Source organism: Typopeltis vanoorti, chromosome 5 (genome assembly GCF_054136105.1).
Source record: "Typopeltis vanoorti isolate ZY-2024b chromosome 5, IOZ_Tvanoo_1.0, whole genome shotgun sequence".
NCBI lineage: Eukaryota > Metazoa > Arthropoda > Arachnida > Uropygi > Thelyphonidae > Typopeltis > Typopeltis vanoorti.
The window spans coordinates 90,752,757-90,775,434 of NC_143553.1; the positions used below are offsets into that span (position 1 = coordinate 90,752,757).

Sequence of the window (22,678 nt, forward strand, 5' to 3'; positions counted from 1 at the left end):
ATTTCAATGTTCTTTGATATCTGTGTGATTCATTATAAAGACATTCTCTTTTTGCCAATGATGATAATGTGTCAGCCATTACTAGCTTCTCGATTTCCGCATAGTGGAACAAATGCACATGCTCACCAAGGAGATCGATAAGTGATTGATGAGCGTTCAGTAGCTGGGTAATGAAGGAAACAAAAAAGGAAGAGAATGGAAGTTTGGGAAGGTATACCAGAAAATTTTGTTTTAGGAAATTTTTTTAAAGAAAACTTGACAGTTGGAACATATTAATAGTGGATTCCAAAAAAGGAATCTTAACAAGGTGAATCCTTAGACTGGAAAAGTTGAGACTGTCAAAAAGTGAATACTAAATAAAAGGAGGTATTAAATAGACGTTCTATTTTAACTTTTGAAGAAATGCAAATTGGAAAGTTTCATCTTCTGTCTCAAGGATGCCAGATATATTTATTATTCTACTGGAACAAGTGATGGAATTAGAGAAATCTCAAACTGTAAAGTGGCTTTAATGAAGGAACTCCACTTTAAAAAACTGTTCTTTCTCTGGTAATAAATTTGTGTCTTGTAATAAAACTGCCTGAGATAAGAATAATTATATTCAGTGAAACAGTGAGGATGACTGGAACAAATGAATACCAAATAAGAAAACCATAGTCCCAGGGAAGTTAAAAAAAAGTTTTATATTTTGAGAAAAGTCCTATTAAAGAACTGACTAATGATTATCTATTGTTTGTAGGAATTCATTGTGAAAAACAAAATGTTTAATCTAGTAGACTGATTGAGCTCATGTTAAACAAACCAAAAATAGAATGAGTCAGTGAGAGAATGAAAATATTCCTTTTTTGTATTTGGTCTCAAAAAGTCAATTATTTCCTGAATTCTAAAAGAAATAGAGTAAAAAATCAATACGCCGATCAGATTGAAATCGTGTACATTTACTTAACACTCGGTGTAAAAACAATCTCTTTACAGAGATATAACAAATGACACAGCTGACAGGATTTTTAACATAACTGTTCAAGCTGATGTGATAATTAGCACCTTCCATTTCTCTTATTATAACCACTTTGCTATTTTCTCCTTTCTTCTGTCTCACGCCTTATGATGAAAACAAAGAACAATTCAGCATATACAAATGTGACTTTGAGAGGTAAACAGCTAGAGCTAAAACAGACCAAAAATATTCTGCACTGAAATCAACTGTGCTTATGTTCATTTGTATGAATATATAAGCACAAATGTCACCTCGGATGAAAAGTCATTGTTTGGTTGGGGAAAAAAGCAGGGGTTATAATAGTTGCTAAAAAGATAAACTAAATAAAGCTGCTATTCCCCAAAGGCCATTTAACCCTAACTATTAAAGAGTGGTACACCCAGTTAGCCTCCACCCTTAGTCAATCACAGAAGAGCTTGTCCAAGATTATCAAGTGATGCTAAATGGCATCAGAGAAGGAAAGCATGGCAGACAATTGATGCCACTTCATGGTCCCTAATACTATATGTTGTTGTCTGAAATAATGCAAGTTGTATGATCAGTTTTCTTCAGTTTACAGGATGAAAAAGTGGAGTTTCCAAGAGATCGACTAACTCAGAAACTGGTTGAAAATCACGAATTTCTGTTATGAAAAGGTGTGGTTTTACAAATTGTTGATGCACATCACTGAAGTTCAAACCAGGTCCATATATATTTTGCAAGAAATCACTGGAACATTCTTGAATAATTACATTAAAACTGCCTGTTCATAAACCACAACTTTCAATCAAAACAACAGAAATGAGTGAAACCACCACTATAACAGATCACAATGAATCCATACTTTTATGAAAGTTGTATCGATTGTCATGCAAAATGAACCAGAAGTAATAAAATTATATTTGCCACTAAAAATGCATATAGAGCTGCACCATCACACATCACTTAATTTTTGTTCACAACAGAGTGCTGAATTTATTTTTGTTACCATTGTCAAATTCCAGCTTGGTTGACCGAGTGGTTAGCACAACTGCTCTCTAGCCAAAAGGCTACAGGTTTGAATCCCACCGTGATCATTGATGTTTGTGATTTTCTGTGAAAATACTAGTGGTGGTGGTGGACAGAGATACATTGCCGTAGATGATGATGTTGGGGTATTTGCAGTTCACTGTAGTTGGTGGAGACGGAGAATTGTAGAGTAGGTGCCCTCCCTCGATGAGTCTTTGGACTCCCTGGAGGTGTAACATAACAACAAAAAAACCTAATAATGCACCTTCAAGGGACATAACAAGACTCCAATATTGTCTCATCTTATATTTGGAAGGTATTTCTAACTGCATCCATCCATCTAGATCTTGGTCTCCCTCTGCAGTTTCCTGCCATCAAATGCCTGCTTCCAACTTTTACTCTCCCATTCTGTTTACGTGACAGTACCCTTTGAGATTAGCTCTACTCACACATTCCTGATGTTGATAATGTCAAGTTTGCTCTAAATATCTTCATTAATATAATTCTGCAGTATGATCAATTCTTCTAATTTTTTTTTGGAACTATCATATCTGTGGTCTTCTATGATCAAATGTTGCATTCCTAACTCAATTATTATGTCCATAATTGTTTAAACTTTGTCTATACAGCTAGTTAGCATTTGATTAATTTCTCTCCTATTTCACATATATTTAATCAATCCAGTCTGTACCATACCAGCTTTGCTTTTTTGTTGTCTATTTAGATATTTCATTTCCATTCTTCACTAAAAATTTGTATAAATAGTATGTGTATATAATAAAATAGTTAAAACTTTTGTTTTAACTATAGATTTGCTCTACAGGCTCTCCATTCAGGATGAAGCTAATGCTTTCAAAGCTCTGGTTTATTTTCATAGTCTGTCTTTTTACTGCCTATTTTCATGCCAAAAATTGGTACAGCAGTTATTCAATCTCAAGTTTATCAAATTTGTCTCATTAAGTCAGTACTATTCCAGTAGTTCATATGCTAGCTGTATATCTTTCCCATTGATGATGCTCATTTTCAATACTTTTGAGTTATTTTTTAACAACAAAAATATAGGACTAGCTTGTGTTTTACAGGATTGGATAAAATATATATATATATTTCTCATTTAAGAAATTATTTACCTGAAAATCATGAAGAGTGTAATGGGCATTAAAAATACTTCAGAAAAGGCAATCAGTCGAAGGATGTGACGTTGATGTTGCTCTAACAGATTTATTAATGTTGTTTCCCACATGTTATTTCGTCCCAGTTTCTGAAACAAAAATGCATATATTATTCAAAACTGGAATGTTATAAGATTAATATAGATCTTTCCCATTAAACTTAACAAGACTTTTGCTTTTTAGAATATAGGTAAATGTAATTAGCCAAGAAAAAAACAAAAACAAACAAATAAAAAAAAAACATAACCAACTACACTTGACAGACAGTACAAGAATATTCTGCATCTGTACTTATGTGCTGATATAGTATATGCTCTAACTTTAAGAATACTTCAGCAACAAGAGGTAAAATATTGGTAATAAAGTGTTTAAATCTTTTACCTGTTGTGTTGTAAACACCATTAAACCAGAGTACCATATTTTTTGATAGATAATGTGCACGTTATCTATACAAAAAAAGTCTAAATTCGTTAAAAACGAACATGAGCTGTATACATTTGAAAGGTATGAGAGGTAAATCAAATGTAATAACAAAACAAAGGTAGAAGTATTATTATTATTACGGGCAACTCCAGGGAGTCATTAGACTCATCGAGGGAGGCCCCAAATCATATTCATCACAACTATTCGACATTCATACAGTATCTATCATACCTCGCCTTAAACTCATTCACTGTCACAGCATCCACCACACACTCTGGGAGTGCATTCCACTCATTCACCACTCTAAAAGTAAAGAACCCAGCTCTAACACCTTTACTAACCACACTTTTGCCCAGTTTCCATGGATGTCCCCTAGTCCTCCCACAACCAGCCCTGTTCTCAAAAATATCTTCTGAATTAATTTTATAGAAACCCTTCAGTAATTTGAATGTCTCAATCATATCTCCCCTCCTCTGCCTATCAACCAATTTTTGCAACCCACAAATCCTCAACCTGTTCTCATAAGGTTCATTCCACAGACCTGCTATCATCTTGGTCATTCGCCTCTGGATCCTCTCCACCTCCTCCCCATCAAGAAGAAACCTAGGTGACCAAATCTGGGCACAGTAGTCGAGATGGGATCTTATCAAGGCTCGATACAGAGGAACAATAACCTGCTTGTGTCTGCTTGTCAACGTATTCTTCAGCAACCAAGTGATTTGGCCACTTTTTCAATGTGCCCCCCTAAACTTCAACTCCTTATCCACCAACACTCCTAAATCTCATGCCTCATCAATTTCCTGGAGTACAGTTCCACCAATGTAGTAAACTGCTGCTAATCTTTTCACCCCAAAATGTATAACCTTACATTTTGCCACATTAAATTGACATCCATTCTCCTTAGCCCAGACCTCCAATCTATCCAAATCATCCTGCAAAATTTTGACGTCATCTGCATTCACTGCCCTACCTAACTTTGCACCATCTGCAAACAAATTAACTGTTCCTCTCAGATCCTTTCCTATATCATTAATGAACAAATTAAACAGCAGTGGTCCAAGAACAGATCCTTGTGGCACACCACTAGTCACAGGCCGTCTTGTGGACTCTACTCCTGAATAAACCACCCTCCTATCCATCTCACCAACCCTATATCCATCCCCATATGCTGCAATTTACTGATTAGAATTCCATGTGGTATCCTGTCAAAGGCCTTAGCAAGGTCCAGTAGAATCACTGTAAACCCATTACCCTTATCCAGTTCAGCCGTCACTGTGTTATAATATGTGAGCAAGTTACTGAGGAATGACCTACCCTTCACAAAACCATGCTGTCCCCGATACAGTATCCCATTTTCTTCTATCTAATCTTGTATTTTCCTCTCGACTATTTTCTCCAAGATAATGATTCCTGTTATGCTGATTGGCCGGTAATTTTCAACAGCAGCCTTGGAACCACCTTTATGCAGCGGAACTATTTTCCCCTCTTTCCACCCCCTTGGGACTGACCCAGACCCGAGGCTCAAATTAAAGAAAATGGTCAAGGGCACTGACAATTCTTTAGCTGCTTCACGTATGACACGAGCTGGTATACCATCCAACCCCACAGATGTATTTACATTGAGGTTCTGTAATAGACTAATTACCTCTACTTCATTCATCACAATTCCAGTATAAGCTGTTGGTTCTTCCATTCCTGCAATGTCACCACCTGGATGATATACTCTTGCAAAGTGCTCGCTCAGTAATTCCACTATATCGACTGATTCGGTTACCTCCCTACCCTTAGCATTTTTTAAGATCATTTTACCATATACATTTTTTCTTTTACTTGCAACATATCTTTAAAAACTGTTTAGGATTCTCTTTAGCCTGCATGGCCAATGTTCTTTAGTAATCCTTTTTTGCTTTTCTTACCACACTCGTTACCTTTCTGGCCTGCGCTTTATACCATTCATGTGCCTTCCAGTCACATGAATTAGCTGCTTCACGTATGACACGAGCTGGTATACCATCCAACCCCACAGATGTATTTACATTGAGGTTCTGTAATAGACTAATTACCTCTACTTCATTCATCACAATTCCAGTATAAGTTGTTGGTTCTTCCATTCCTGCAATGTCACCACCTGGATGATATACTCTTGCAAAGTGCTCGCTCAGTAATTCCACTATATCGACTGATTCGGTTACCTCCCTACCCTTAGCATTTTTTAAGATCATTTTACCATATACATTTTTTCTTTTACTTGCAACATATCTTTAAAAACTGTTTAGGATTCTCTTTAGCCTGCATGGCCAATGTTCTTTAGTAATCCTTTTTTGCTTTTCTTACCACACTCGTTACCTTTCTGGCCTGCGCTTTATACCATTCATGTGCCTTCCAGTCACCTTTCTCCTTAAATTCCCTCCATAGTTGTTTCTTTTTTTGCAGCTCAAGCTTAATAGTGTTATTCATCCATTTAACCCCTACTTGATTTATTATTCGGACTCTTGGTATACAGTCAACCATTGCCTCCTGCAAACACTTCTTAACACCTCCCATACACTATCAACATCCAGCCCTTGCCGTTTTACATGCCATGGCACAGAGCCAAGCACACACCTAAGATTGTCATACTTACCAGCCCGGTAATTCCACATGTACTCTGTCTTAATTGTAAATTCCACTCCTTTAGCCACCTCCCAAGTCATGACCTTATGGTCACTCTCACCAATTGGTGGCAACATGGTCATGTTTGTTACAGCCACATTCTCAGTTGCAATTACTAGGTCAAACACTCTGCCCCCTGGTATTTTCCACTACATGCTGCCGCAGATAGTTGTCCCTTAATAACCGCATAAAATCCAATTCCTTCCTCCCATGTGCCCTCTCCTCTTTCCAGTCAATGTTACCATAATTGAAATCACCCATAATAATTACCCTCCTTCCACTCATTTCTTCTATTTGCCTATGCATACTATCCCCACCATCTATTCCATCACATGGTCTACAGCAGCACCCAATTGTATATTTTGTTCTGCTAGATTCTATCTCACACCAAACAGCCTCAAATGTGCTCTTTTCTCTATCCTGCAGTTCAACTTCTATATTCCTTGGCTGCAACTCATCAGCTATCATCGATAACACTCCTCCCCCCCCTTTTTTTATTCACCCTGTCACTCCTGAACACGCTATACCCTTCGCATTCAATCCCACTAGATTTATCATCTTCTGTCAGCCATGTTTCACTAATACCAACAACCTGTGGCCTGGAAGTGCCAACCAAGGCCAAAAACTCTTCCTTCTTGTTCCTAATACTCCTGGCATTAGTGTACATGAATTGCAGAAGCCCATTTGTCCCATCCCTACTTTTGATGCCTTATACTAACTATCCCATTCTGATTTGTTGTCCTTCGTACTCGCTCGGGCATATTATACTCATTCATACACTCAACTGCCTCCCTAAAGTCTTCATGTCTACTCCCCCACCTCTTAATAAATCTAGTTTCCCTGAGTCTGTACATCCACTTCCACATCATTCATCAACACTTTTTCAAGCCTCCGTACACCAACTCCATTCAAATGTAACCCATCCATCTTATAAGTCCTTTCGCCCATCGAACTCATTCCACACATCCACAAATTCCACACCACTCTCCATGCATAACCCACGCATAAAGTCATTGGCAATTATGGCTCTCCTTCTAAACACTTCACTGTCATACCGCAGTAAAATACTCACCATCCTAACTCTCTCACTCTTCTCTTTTGCTACCTCAAGTAATTCCCTCACATCCTCTATCATTTCCATTTTGTCTTCTTTCAAATCATTTGTTCCTGCCACGATTATCATCTCTTTCACCCTCTGTTTTTGCACTCGAATAAATTCTCTGACATCCTTTATGTTCGCACCCGGTTGGTACGACTTCGTCAAACTCTCAACTAACACACCTCTTAATAGCGAATCCCCATACAGCACTCGCTCCTTCATTTTATTGACGTTTACGAACATTCTATTATTTGTCGTCACAGACTTTCGCCGGTTATTGGTCGGTACGTTCAGCACACATTTTTCCATACGCTCCAGTTGCCTTTTTGCTCTGTGTATCGCTCCATTCAAACGAGCAATTTCACTACTCGCATTTATCTCACCATTTTCATTATCAATCAAATCATCCATTCGTTCTGTATTTCTATCTTCATTTACACTTTCAACGATGCTCTCACACCTATCTGGCACTACCACGCAATTCTCTATCACACCGCCATTTTCTACATTCTGACTATCATTAACGATATCACTCTCGCCACCCGAAACACGCTTGAGATTCTCATTCTCCTTACACTTTCTATATATTAACTCCACTATCACTCTCTAACCAGACTCCCGCCGCTCTTCGCAAAGCATACATCTCAAAGACAGCACATTGCATAAATTCGTTTACATCAAAACTCTTAAACAAACATGGCGACCTGGCCGCCATGTTTGTTTAAGTATTAAGTAATACACCAAGTATTACTTAATATTTATTGAACAGTAGCAATTGACCACTGCTACTAGCAACGCAAGTGCTTTTAAAAAATTCCTCCGTCCTCTGTCTGTACTTCCTAACTCTACCGCTAGTTGGCGCATGCACATTATCTATACAGCAAAAGGAGTGATGAAAATGTCTGGGCTGCGCATTATCTATAGAAAAATACTGTAATATAATCAGCACATGTAAATATACAGGGTGTTCGGGATAAATTTGACAGTTTCGTAAGGAAAAAGAAAATCTTCTTTGTATCTATTAAATTTAATGAATTGACAAAAAAAATTACAGGCAGAGTTAATTACAATACTATCAACAAGATTTACTCAAAATAACCACCATTAGCATCGATCACAGCTTCAATTCTGCTTCGGAACCTCGAACAAGCTGATGCTACAGTCTCCCTGGGAAGGGCCGCAAAAACTGTTTTAATTTTATCCATTAACTGGGCTTTTGTATTACTGGAAGTGCGATTGGTGTCTTTTTCAACTGCGCCCCATACAAAATAATCCATGGGGTTAAGGTCTGGGGAGTTTGGAGGCCAAACATTTGGACTGGTGAAGTCGTAGAAATTTTCAGACAACCATTTTTGACTTTTCCCAGAGGTGTGGCAAGGGGCCGAATCCTGCTGCCATACATACGGCCTACCATTGGCTACCCTTGTTATCCAGGGCTTGACTACAGTTAGCAACTCCACGAACAAAGCCCGAATTCCAATGCCAGGGTTCTTCAACACCTGTTCCTGCAGATTTGCGAGGAATTCTGCTGTACGAACGCAATCAGATCGTCTGCTAGTGATCTTTCTTCTTGCTACATCCTCGTAGTCACCATTGCAAGTCTCTAGTTCATGCCTGATTGTTTTTACTGTATTCAGGGAGCATTGGGCAGCAGTCGTAATATCCTTATTTTGATGGCGGGCACGAATCATCATGATACAAGTTATTCTCTTCCATGATTCAGGTGGGTTCCAGCTATCCATCCTTTCTGACATCTTGTATATGAATGAAGAAGGGTCCAAACTTTTAAATGAAGAGAAGTGTGTGTTAATACATGTAACTTACGGAAAAATATAATTAATTATAAATATGTCAAATTTATCCCGAACACCCTGTATGTAAATAAGTCTATGTAAATATTTATTATTTATCACTGAAACTGAATAATAGTTTGCATAAATAAGTAAGGACAATATTCTTTTGAATACAGATTCCAAGACAAAACTGTGCAATTTCAGCACTTTATTACTGAATATTATCAATAAAATTTTTTGTTTTTAATGTGTTCAGTGCAGTTTACAATCTGTACACTTTTTTTATTTTGTATATTTCAATTAAAAAAAAAAATTTTAAATTATGTACTCTTGCAAAGGAGCCCAAAGATTCATCAGGAAAAAGCATTTAATTATTTGTATTTAAATACCTACTGTACCTCTGAACACATTCACTGCTGAAGATATCCCTCATAACATCTGACTGTGGCTTGTTCTATCCATACGCTATGAAAAAGAATCTGGATAGTGCAGGCAGAACTTGGGGGGGGGGAATCATTGTAAACTAGTTAAGAGAGTGTGGCTACTGCTGCTTATGCAACATCCCACTTATATCTATATAATAAGTATCCCTTACTAATATATATTTCTAAATGAGAGGGAATAACTTCATTTTTCTTGCTAGTTAGAATGAAAATGAATATACCACAATTTTCTGCATTTACAAGACATCTGACAGGATTTCACATGCACAGAACGGGTGCATAAAATAAACTTATCATGGATAGGAGAGCATCTGGCTGATCGATATGATAAAGTGATGTATAGAGGTGCCGAGTACTTGTATATGATAGTACTTATAGTGTAGTTATCTGGTGCAGTGACTTAACAAGACCGTGTCCATTAAATTTTGAATCTGTTCACTGTAACCCTGAAGGCTCTAATTTCACTGACTAACTGAAGCAAAAGCCTATCATTATTAATATGATTATTAATAGGTCTATTAAAATATGACACCATTTGCCATGTCTTTCATCCATATCAATACTGCTTAACATTACATTTAGAAACATTAAACTGACACTTGTTAGCATCTGCCTATAGAGTTAGTCTATTCTGCCTGCAGGGATAATCCCTTATTGCTCACCACAACTTAGCATCAGTAAATAACTGGATATCTCCCTCTAGTGCGTGCTTCTCCCATATCTTTAGTACATGTTAAATAACAATGGATGAAGCACAGACACCTTTATTCTTTTACTTGGCAACTCCATACATCACTATCATATCAGTCAGCTACTCTCCTATCCATGCACCCATTCTGCGCATGTGGAATCCTGTCAAATGTCTTGGCAAATCCAGAAAATTGTGGTATATTCATTCCCTTTAAACTTTGCTGTCTTTCAAAATTATTATACGAGATTTCAAAAGGAAGACTTCCTTTAACATCTCTACCTGTCTCTACCCACCTTTGAATGTGATTTCTAATCAGCATCTTCAAGACCTAGATGACCACGACTAAGATTCTAATTGGTCTATAAATTGTTATCCTAGCTCCAACCCTGTATATCGGAATTATGTTGTCCCACCACTAATTAGGGATCATGCAGGTGTTTAAAAAAAAAAAAAAAAAAAATCAGAAGTAGTAATAAATCTTTTGCACGTTTGGTCTACAAGGACTTATAGTGATATTCAATCTGATCTGAATGGTTTACCCAAATTAACTCTTGTAATAGTATTAATACCTCTAAAATGCAACAGTATGTTGTCAAATAAAGAAATGTGCAGAGCAAGGTCTAATGCAGGGGTTCCCAACCCTATGCCCACGGGCACCATGGTGCCCATCAACCAATTTGTGTGTGCCTGCTGCTGTTCAACCGTGTGCCATATAGTTTGAAATAATCACACAACAATTCATGGCATGCTATGACGCATGCGTTAATGACACATGACGAGTATTAAATGCATACAATGTAAAGTAGACGCACATTCGAAGTTGTTCATTCCAGTTTAAGAACTGGAATATCATCATATTCTCCTAATTATGAAGCACTGGCCAATGAAATGCAATGCCAATGATCACACTAACTTACATATATATATTTAAATTTTTATATAATGCAAACTTTTAAGTAATAAAACATTTGATTATAATTTAAACTTCGTATGTATTCATTTAACAAAAGAATTCAAAAAATTTGCTTGAAAAAATAGATGGTGCCCGTCGCCCTATCGGTATTTTAGAATGTGCTCTAGGAAACAAAAAAGTTGGGAACCCCTGGTCTAATGCTTACGTGAAGTCATAATATATAAAATAATAATATGAATAGATAGAATGTTATAGATAGTATACGCTTGAAATATAGCTAAACAGACTGAATCCAGAGAAATATATAGAGCCTGAAAAGTTAAACACTAATAGTGAAAACTAGATTTTTCTTTCTTTCTTTTTTTTTTAAAAATAAGATACAAACTTTTAAATCTAGAGAAACAAGAATCGAATTCAATAATAAATATTATCTATAGCGAACCTGAGATGAGGCTTTCCATTAAAGGCAAATGTGATATGCGAAAAAGTTCATTATTTTCTGATATGAACCCCCTCAAGAGGTATACAGGATATTATAACAAAACTACATGATTAAGTTTACATTATCTAATCTCCTTTATCAACAATCTTCCTCTAAATAACTAACTTTTCAGCACTCAGTATGGTCATATCTAATATATCAGTCTTCTATGGCAGATCTGAATAATCAATCCACCTAAATCTTCATCGACCTCTGTGTCTTTTACCTGCAATCAGGGCACCAAACACCTGTTTTGCTAATCTTTCCTCTCCCACTCTGTTTAAGTTACCATATCACCTTAAATTAGCTCTCCTCACACATTCCTGAATGCTAGCAATGTCAGTTTCCTTCGTAACATCTCAATTTTTAATATAATTCTGCCATTGATGCCATCTATTCACTTCCTAATTTTTCTGGGAACTCTCATGTCTGTGGTTTCCAGTTTTTGATCAATGCTTCATTTCTAATGCAACTCTTAGGTCCATAATTTAAACACTCTTGTATAGTGAGAGTTTAATGTTTTGACTAATTTCTCTCATTGAATAGAAATTAATTCAGCTGGATTAATACAGGGCAACTCGTTGCAAAGGTGGAGAAAGCTACACACATCTGAGGTTGGTAAGATTCCACTCACATTCAGATAACTTTATTACAGTATGTTGTTATAATTGTTCTGTTTTAATTATTAGTTATTGTTGTTAATCTCTTACTGTGCATAATTTATAAATTAAACTTTGTCATAGATATTTATGTATAGGAAAAATCATAGTATACATAGGGTTCGCTACTATCCATGGAAGACGATGGAACCAAACCCCGTGGTTACTGGGGGCCTACTGTACATCTAATGCTGAAAGACTTGCATTGGATGTATTCAGGAGTAAAACAACTTTTGCATCAAGTAAAGATGCTAAGTCTGATGTTAATATCAAGTTTAATACCACTTTCTTTTATAATGTGATCCATACAGATGATGAATAACTGATAATGAATCAGTTATTCATCATCTGTATAGATCACATTATAAAATTCTAACCACTAACAACTTAAATATAGACAATATACTGCTCTATGTAATGTCTCATTTACACCACATAATTGTAATATTTTGAAAAGCTTTTCTCTGGGCACCTTATTATATTCCAATGATTTCTCATCTAATTTGGCTTAAGTGAAAATCTGATATAAATGGCTATAAGTGAAATTCACTTATAGCCATTTATATCAGATTGTTTTTCCTCTGTTTTCTCTTTTAGCAAGTATCTTTGCCCTATTCATAAGCATGCATACATAAAGCTTATCTGGAACATTTAGTAGATATTCCTCCTCTGTAATTCTCACATTCATGCTTTATTCCCCATGAAACTATGACAGCTCTACTCCAATCATCTGGAATTCGACCTTCTGACCAGGCCCTCTCTGAATTATATAGTATAGCCAGTGCAAAATTTGCCTTCTTCCTGATCTTTATTTTCTATGTTCTTACCAGTATTTCCATAACTCTTGTTAAGAATATAGAAAACAAACATCAGGAAGGAGGCAAAATATCTTAGCTCTTACATTTTTCTCTGCAGTTTTTTAGGGCATCTGCTGACTTATTTGCTAGGAATTTCAGTATGCTTTCTTCTTTTCCAGGACTACTTCTTTAAATTATTGTGTCCACTAATGTGTTCTTATTTTTCTATTTTTGCCAACAACTTAAACGACGCATGCCTTTCTAGATGAATCAGAGTTTGCAGCTGAATATCTGGATTTGCTTCTTGTTTTCAAACTGTCATTTTTTCTTGAATAACTTTTGTGGTATAGTCAAGCCTGCAGTTCATCTGTAAAAGCTTCTCAACTTTAATTCTTTTTAGAACTTTCTTATATATTTATTTTTATCCTACTTAAATTCAAGTGATAAACACAACTTTGAATCCTCTGTATGCTTGTAATAATGAATCAGCATGAAGATATCAACAATTTTTCTTATTTCTATCTTTATGATAGAACATAGTGCAAGTAATGACTAGTTCATAACCTGAGCAGAAATCCAACATTTAATGAGCATTACTACTACTATTATTAATAACCTTGCCCTTTTCTCCAAAACTTTCTAAAAATGCAAAAAGTTTAATATAAAAGCAACAAAATGAAAAATCTGAAGAAAATTCATACTAAATCTGTATTTTATTTTTATTTCTTTTGAGATCCCACCCCAAAAAAGTTTTAAACCTCTAGGTGCATCAGTACTGCAAATGGAACTAAGGATTTTTTGTTTAAATTTGTATTTATTTTTTACATAATCCAGAAACCCTGCTCTAGAGAGCCCAAACATGGAAAATTTTCAAGTCACTTCAGGTAAACAAGTAGGGTAGTAGTCTCACACAACAGAATGAAATTTATTTCCCACCCAAGTACAACCATCCATGCCAGTATATGATATAAGTCGTACAGCTTTCAGCCACTAATGGGATGATGATGCCAATTCCATCTTCCTGTGGGGCAGTGGTTTTCCACAAAAGAGAATGTGGACAATCAGATAAGTAGTGAATAACGAATGAAACTGGTGTGTGTGTATGTTGATTTTAAAAATATACTGTATAAATCTATATACATTTTTTTATGACTCCCACTCGTGATAGGTTGTAATCCTATTGTAAAATCTCGTATAGAAAAAAATTAGAAAATTTTTTTTCTATATCGATTTTATGCGAGTTAAACATTATTTAAAAATAATATTTAACTCACTTTTTAATTCTGGTAACAAATTGTTAAAATATTTTAAATAAGAGCCACTAGAATTGTAAAAACAAAAGAATAAGCTCAGACAGGATTAGGCAGATAGCCTTAAGGCTAGCGAAAATAGGCAAAGGTCACCAGATTAAGAGTTTTCCCGCCAAAACCCAGCAATAGCATATGTGGTGGAGAAAAACCCTCCAGTAAATCTGGGGGACTTAATTTGAAGAAGTGCCAAGATCAGGAGAGTGAGATAAAAGGCAGAAATTGAGGGGCCAAAGGGGCTCTCATTTCGAAGTTTTATTCGTGTGCCAAGAGGATAGGGAGAGTCGCAATTCCACAATCAAGAGTTCCGAAAAAGATGGGAAGTTAGATAGCAGCGGAGACGGTCTTTTTGAGATCTACCGTATGATTCTTTGATGATCTACGTATGTGCTGCAATATTGTTGCCAGATCAGAAATTCCTTTTTTTTTTTGGAAGAAGCGGAATGTGCCCATATACCTTAGAATCTATATGTAATAAGCTAGCAGGATAGTAAGTAAGATGATTTATGTAAAATTCCTAGATTGTGAAATATAAGCAACGAATGTTGGTTCTATTATCTATTAACATAGAAAGTATTAGAGAAGTCGGAAAGCTGTACTTCTGTTTGAATGTGAATAAATAGTATATAGAGTTCTAAGGAAATTGCTAATGTTGTGTAATGCAAAAAATTGAATGTAGATTAAGTTATGCCTCTTTCTGTTTATAGCCTGAGTTAAGTTAAAGTGTGTTTAAGTCTAACCAAGTGTCTGAAATGTTATGTGAATATACATTGTCTTTATTTTAAAGATTAAACGAAAATGCTTATATAATCGTGTGGAGAATTAGACACATGATTTATATTGTCTCCATTGTTAAGTTGAATTAGTCAGAACCAGACACTTGATATATGCAGTTTAAACCTTGTAATTTACTTTGTCTTTGAATGAATAAAGATGTTTGTTTTGTTAATAGCTTCTTGCTGATCTTGCTTACCAATGCACTGTCTCATAAAAATAGAGAACCTGTGTGTCCTGAAAATAGAAATAGCCATGACTGACTGATAAGATTTTTGGAGTTGCTTGAACTGGAGTTAATTTAAGAGATATTTCTCATGCTTAGCTGAATGTTTCTCTTAAACGTAAGGGAAAGAAAAACAATTCTTTTACGTGATCTTTAATGGCACAGTCGAAATAAAAAAATAAATTTTTAAGGATCAATACAAGAAAAATACAGCAAGGTAGATTAAGGAATTGGTTAAAACCAGAAGCTTTTCTTGTGTCTACACTTTGAGTACGTAAAATAGCTTACTTACGGCCTCGAGAAAAAGGGGGGGGGTAAAATTATAGACTAAAGCGATTAAGAATAATCACAAGTTTTGTGCATGAGCTCAAGCAACAACGATAAACTCTGTATTACGACTGATAAGAAAAAGACATTACAAAGGTGCAGTCCAACATTAAATAATAAAATAATATCTATATTAAAATTAAAGGATGGAGATATTATTACCTTAGTACTACAGGATTACATTATAATGACATATCCTCAGTACTATGAATTCTAAGAATTCTTTATCATTAAAAAAATGCAACTTTTAAAGCCACTTTAGGTCTCTAATAAACAAGGTTGCAGTCTGACATTTCACAACGAAATCCATCTTCCTCTTAAAGACAATTGCAAACATTCACATTTATGGCAGAATTTGAACGCACAGCCAATTATTTGACATTTGTAAAAATGTTTATCAGACGTAAAATGTCCTTTCCTATTTTCAGAAGTAGAAATCACTGTTTTCAGGAATTTGTTCAACAATAATTTGATGTTAGCATGTTCACAGCCCCACAGAATGATGTAGCTATTTAAATTTTCCATAATGATAGTGGGATGTTATGTGACCGTTAGATGAGATTATTGAAGTAATTTTGGGACATATCAGCACCAAATGGTAGAGATAAAGCACAAAGTATCAAGAAGTCCCCCTGAGAGGTAGATGACAACTGCCTCTATGATTATGTTGTATGACTACTTCATTTCAGCAGGTCCCACTTACTGAAATGAAGTGCATGTCCATAAGGATGACAACTCCTTCAATGACATGTCCATCTCCTATCCTTATGAGTGACAGTGGTATATGGCGTAATATAGGATCCCCACTAGGTTTCAAATAAGTCCTGTGCAGGCAAAAGCTGACTCATGCAGAATTCATGACAATTCCATTGTAGAAACAGCTGTTGTTTATTTCAGTTTGGTAGATCCATCTGGCTTCCAGTTTTAATTTTGTGCAGTTAAGAAGCGGCTAGGAAAAATTGTGGAAAGGAAACCTGACCAAGTTTTTAATGGTACTTATGACATAGTAATTACACCTCAAATCAAAAAATTAGAATAATCAAAGAAAATGCATTGACTGATTTAGAATAATTTTTAATGCAGTTCAAAAATATTAGAATATTCCAATTTTTCCAATTGGTTTTGAGGAGAGCAAAGAAATCGCATATATTTCAGTATTTGCATGTGGATTTCAGTTAATCATCATCATCAAATTCCTGCCATGTACCCTCAAGGGGTGTACAGGATATGACAGTACTACATGAAAAAATTACATCATTACTAACTTCCTATCTACAATTTTCCTCGAAATCAGTTTGTTACTTGTCAAGACTCCAACATTATCAGATCTTATATTTCTATCGTCTAAGGCACTTTGTACCGTATCAATCCACCTATATATCTTGGTCTTCCTCTGGGTCGTTTTCCTGCCAACCTGGCAGAGAACACTTGTTTTGCTAATCTTTCCTCTCCCATTCTATTTAAGTGACCATACCATGAGATTAGCTCTGCTAACGCATTCCTGGATGCTGACAATGTCAAGTTCTTTCCTAATATCCTCATTTTTAATATGATATTGCCATTGATGGCATCTGTTCACGCCTCTAATCTTTCTCAGGACTCTCATATCTGCGGTCTCTAGTCTTTGGTCATGTGTTTTACTTCTGACCCAGCTCTCAGATCCATAAGTTAAAATTGGTTTGAACACAGTCTTGTATACAGCTAATTTCTTTCTTATTCCATATGAATTTATTCAATTGACTTCCCACGATACCAGCTTTGCTGATTCTGTTGTCTATTTCTATATTTAGTTTACCATCTTCAGTAAAAATTGTGCCTAAGTAGCTGAAATGTTTTACTTGTTCCACAGGTTCTCCATTCAAAACACAGTTGACATTTTCAATGATTCTGCCTATTTTCATTGTCTTTGTCTTTTTATTGCTGACCTTCATACCATATCTATTACAACAGCTATTCAATTTAGTCAGAGAATCTTGCAGACTTGTAGCGGATTTATTTAGAAGTATAACATCATCCGCATAAAGCAAAGAGCTGACATTAACATCTCCAATTTTGATATCAGGTTTAATACCACATTCCTTCATAATGTGATCCATATAGATAATGAATAACAGAGGGGATAATGTACCTCCTTGTCTCACACCAGATTTAACATTAAACCATCTTCCTGTACTTCCTTCAGTTCTAACTGCTGACTCACAACTCAAATAAAGACTAAGTATTGCTTGATATAATGCCCCATTGACACCATATAACTGCAGCGTATTGAATAGCTTCTCTCTTGGCACCTTGTCATATGCCTTTTCCAAATCGACAAAACTTAAATACAGATCTTTGTTATATTCCCATGCTTTCTCGACTATTTGTCGTAAAGTGAAGATCTGATCCTGACAGCCTCTATTTGGCCTGAATCCAGCTTGTTCTTCACCAAGCTTTTCTTCCACAATTGTTCTCAACCGTTTCTCAAGTATACTTGCATAGATCTTGCCAGGAACACTCAGTAGGGAAATACCTCTGTAATTCTCACATTCAGTTTTATTTCCCTTTTTATATATCGGAACTATGAGAGCTCTACTCCAATCATCGGGAATTCGTCCCTCTGTCCAGGCTTTCTGAACTATGCAGTGCAGCCACTGTAAGACTCTTATACCACCATACTTCAGCATTTCTGGTCGAATATCATCTACTCCTGCTGCCTTTCCACATTTCAAGCCTTTGATGGCTTTTTCTACTTCAAGTATGGATATGTATTCCTGACTGCATGCCTGGTCAGTGTTTTTTATCACTGTGCTGTCATCACTGCTTGTTTCATTTAGCAGTTTTTCAAAGTAATTACTCCATACTTCAGGATATCTTTTTCTCCTGTTTTCATGTCATCTTTATCATCTTTAATTCCTTTTACAGCACTCTTTCCTCCATTCCTAAGCTTCTTCAACAACCTCCAGAATATTTTGCCACCTTCTTGATATTTATTTTCTATATTCTTGCCAAAGTCCTCCCATGACTTTTGTTTAGCTAGTTTTACACACTGTTTAGCTTTCTTACATTTGTCTCTGTATTCTGTAAGAGTAAAAGCTGACTTATTTGCCAGGAACTTTTGATATGCTTTCTTCTTTTCCTTCACTGCCTCTTTAACTTCCTGTGTCCACCAGGGAGTTCTGATTTTTTTATCTTTGCACACAACCTCACCACATGCCTCTCTGGCAGAATCAATCAATGTTTCCTTCAGAGTTTGCCACTGAATCTCCAAAGTTTGATTCCTGTTCTCAAACTCTTTCATTTTCTTTTCAATAATATTTCTGTATTTTAGTCTACAGTTTACATCTGAGAGCTGCTCAACTTTTATTCGCTTTAAAACTTTCTTACATGTTATTCTTTTCAATATGAAATTCAATTTTATCCTGCTCAAGACTAAATAGTGATCACTTCCAATTTCAAATCCTCTGTACACTCTGGTGTCCTGCACCAGGGAGAAAACATCACTATCAACAATAACATAGTCAATGAGACTTTTCTTATTCCTAGCCTCTTCTCTCCATGTGAATTTGTGCACATTTTTATGTTGGAACATGGTGTTAGTAATAACCAGTCCATGTCCTGAGCAGAAATCCAACAGATATTTGCCATTATTATTAGCTTTGCTCTTTTCTCCAAATTTTCCCAAGATATTTTTGTATGTCTCACAATCATTTCCTACTCTACTATTTAGATCCCCAACAAGGACCAACTTTTCCTTTTTCATTGTGTCAGTTGCTTTTCTAAAGCCTCAAAAAATTCCTCCACTTCTACCTTAGTAGAACCTTCTGTGGGACCATAGGCACAAATAAGTCTCATTGTCCAGTTCCCCATTCTCATATTTGCCCACATTACTCTACTTGAGACTGACTGCCATTCAAGAAGATTAGCCTCGTATTTTGTGTTGAATACTATGGCTACTCCTTCTTTTCCTTGATTGTTATTGCCTGAATATAACATTTTGTATTTATTGCTCAGAAAGATCTCACCAGTTTTGGTCTTTTTTGTTTCAGTCACCCCTATTATGTCGATCTGGTACTTATCTAATTCCTCAGCTAGCTCCATTTCTTTGCCATTCAGGCTTCTTACGTTGATAGTACCGATCTTTAACTCTGGTGATGTTGAGTTGGGGTTTGTTTTCAGATTTGTTCCAGTAGCTGACTTCTCGCTGTTCGCCCTGGTTCCCTGGCGAAAACAACGGGGGCCTTTTTTAACCGGGCGACGCCCCAGCCGGCATGAAATTTTGTCATGTTGTACCATCATTTTTTATTTTGGTTTAACCAATAAGAATACAATTTGGTCGGCTAAATCCCAAATTGCCAGCCCATCCTCGTTCGTTCAGTATCAAAGTAGATACCCAACAGGGTGCACCACGAGAAGGTGAGGATTGGACATTAGGTCAGAAGCCCTGGTCGGTTCTCCGCATTCCTTTAAAGGCTATGTGGAGGTCTCCTCTCAGTTATACAGCTTTGACCCTTGCTAAATATGGGTTGAACGGATGACATATCGGAAGCTAAGAAGTTGCGTATGGTGTCTCTACACAAAGAAGGCCAAATTCAACAGTTTATAGCTAAGGAATTGAAATGTTCTTGAGCAAGCATGAGTAGAGTATTGAGACAGTATTCTAATAACTGGAGTTTTCAAAATAATCACTGCAATAGTGGTTGAAAGATAATAATTGCATCAGAAGATGAGAGGAGATCGAAGAATATTATGAAGAAAAAACACTTCTGAAGTGTGGAGTGTTTTCACAGGAGATGGAAAGAACTGTGTGTGAATGTGTCTAAATCTACAACATTGAGATGACTTCACAAATTGGGTTTTAAATCACATGTGCTTAAGATTAAGTCACTTATGACTTCCAAGCAAAAGGCAGCTAGAGTGTGATGGTGTAAGCAAAGACTGTTGTGGGAACAAGAGGAATGGGGGGGGGGGAGGTACTTTTTTAAGCAATAAAAGTATGTTTTGTGTGTCTCATGGGATACATGGTTGGCATCTTAAGCAAGAAGAATTTGATAAAGAATGCATGAAACGTTTGGTGAAATTTGAAACCTCTGTCATGGTATGGGCTTGTATGGCCACAGAAGGTCCAGGTATTATGCACGAAAGAGTCAATTCCAAAGTGTACCAAAAAATTTTCTTGAGCACTTTATGTTACCAGTATTGGAAGATTATGTGAAGGTGATTTCCTTTTTCAGCAAGATTCAGCTTCTTGTCACACTTCCAAGACTACAACTACTAGATGGCTCAAAGAAAGGCAAATCAGTTTAATTCCTTGGCCAGCAAACTCACCAGTTTTAAACCCACTGAAAATTTGTGAGGAATTATTGAGAAACATCTTCGAAAAGTTGTTCTAAGAGACAAAAATGAACTTCTTTCCAGTCTGCAAACCACATGGGCATGTTTTGATAAAAAAAAAAAGACTATGAACTGCTAGTAAATAATACATCCAACATTTTACAAAAAGGTCATAAAAGCAAAGGGGGATATGCAACAAAGTACTAATTATCATGTTGTTTTCCTTTGATTGAAAATTTTGTGTATTACTTAAATTAAGGGGATATTAAATCCCGCATAGTTTTAAAACCGAATAAGAAACTCAAAGATCGGAACGTGTATTAATTTTTACATTATTCTAATATTTTGAACCACGTTAAAAATTATTCTACTTTTGTGACTATTTTCAAATAACAGTTTTCTTATAATTTATTACCGTATATGTCGGCGTATAAGACGACTCTCAAATACTACAGAAAACCCCTCAAAATCATGAGTCATCTTATACAGCAAGTATAAAAAGGGAAGCTTAATTTCTTGGATGAACATTTAGGTAGTTACAATACATCGTTATATAAGAAAATAGGCAGTTTATAAACAAATCAGATTAATTTTTTGTTACATAAATTTATTTAAAATATTACAATAGATGTAAGTCTTAAAAAAAAACAAACAATAATTATGAACCTCAATTTTCATGTTAATTTTCTTCATCATCTGTTGAAAATAGTTCTTCATATTGATTGCTTAAATGAATATCATATGGATCCCAGTTTGAATCCGATGAATTGATTTCGTTTTCATCGTCATCAGTGTCTCACAACAGATCATCTTCCATACCATCCATAAGATTAGAGATACCACACTTTTTAAATGATTTTTTTAGTCTCTACTTTTACTTTCTTCCATGCTTTGATCACAAAATTGCACAACATATCAAGTGATGCAGCACGCATAGATCCATTTGTAAATGATTTTTCACCAGTCAACATCCAATTATTCCACTCATGTCACATGTGATCTTTGAATGGTTTGTTCAAGCAAAAGTCTAGTGGTTGCAATATAGAAGTTAAACCACCTGGTATAACAGCAATTTTTGTTGTATTTTTTTCTAGAAGACTTTTAGTATTCTTAGTTCAATGACTACGAAACATATCCCATACTAATAAACTGCGTTTCTTCATTATACTGCCTGGTTGAGTGTTCCACACATTATTTATCCATAATTTCACGCCATTTTCGTTGATCCATCCTTTTTCGTGAAAATGTACAAAAACACCTGAAGGAAATTTTATCTTAGGTTGAAGATGATCATTGGTTTTAACTTTCTATCAGCCAAACATGACAACACAACCGTAAACCTTGTTTTTTCATGACCTGTACTTCGAACTAGCACACTCTTACTACCTTTAGACTCCACTATTTTATTGTTTATCATATCAACTCATAGGAGTTTCATCCATATTTCCAATATTTGACAATAGAAATTTACGTTCTTGTCTCAACTGAATAATAAATTTATGGAAACTGGTAAGTCTGTGGTCAAGATCTGCTGGTAGTTTTTGAGCAAATGTCGTTTTTTGTCATATTACCAAATTTTGTCTGTTCATAAAACGATCACACTATCCTGAAAGTAGCTTGAAAT

The 22,678-nt window shown here is 35.7% G+C and overlaps 1 protein-coding gene across 3 annotated transcripts in view; it reads right to left on the reverse strand.

Moving 5' to 3' along the window:
* LOC150106646 (transmembrane protein 33-like) overlaps window positions 1-22,678 on the reverse strand; it is a 122,841-nt gene that overhangs the window by 25,130 nt on the left and 75,033 nt on the right. For all 3 annotated transcript variants that reach the window (XM_090392596.1, XM_090392598.1, XM_090392597.1), the window contains one exon: window positions 3,115-3,245. In XM_090392596.1, coding sequence (XP_090248722.1) covers window positions 3,115-3,245 — 131 coding nt within the window. The remainder of the gene's footprint in view (window positions 1-3,114; window positions 3,246-22,678) is intronic.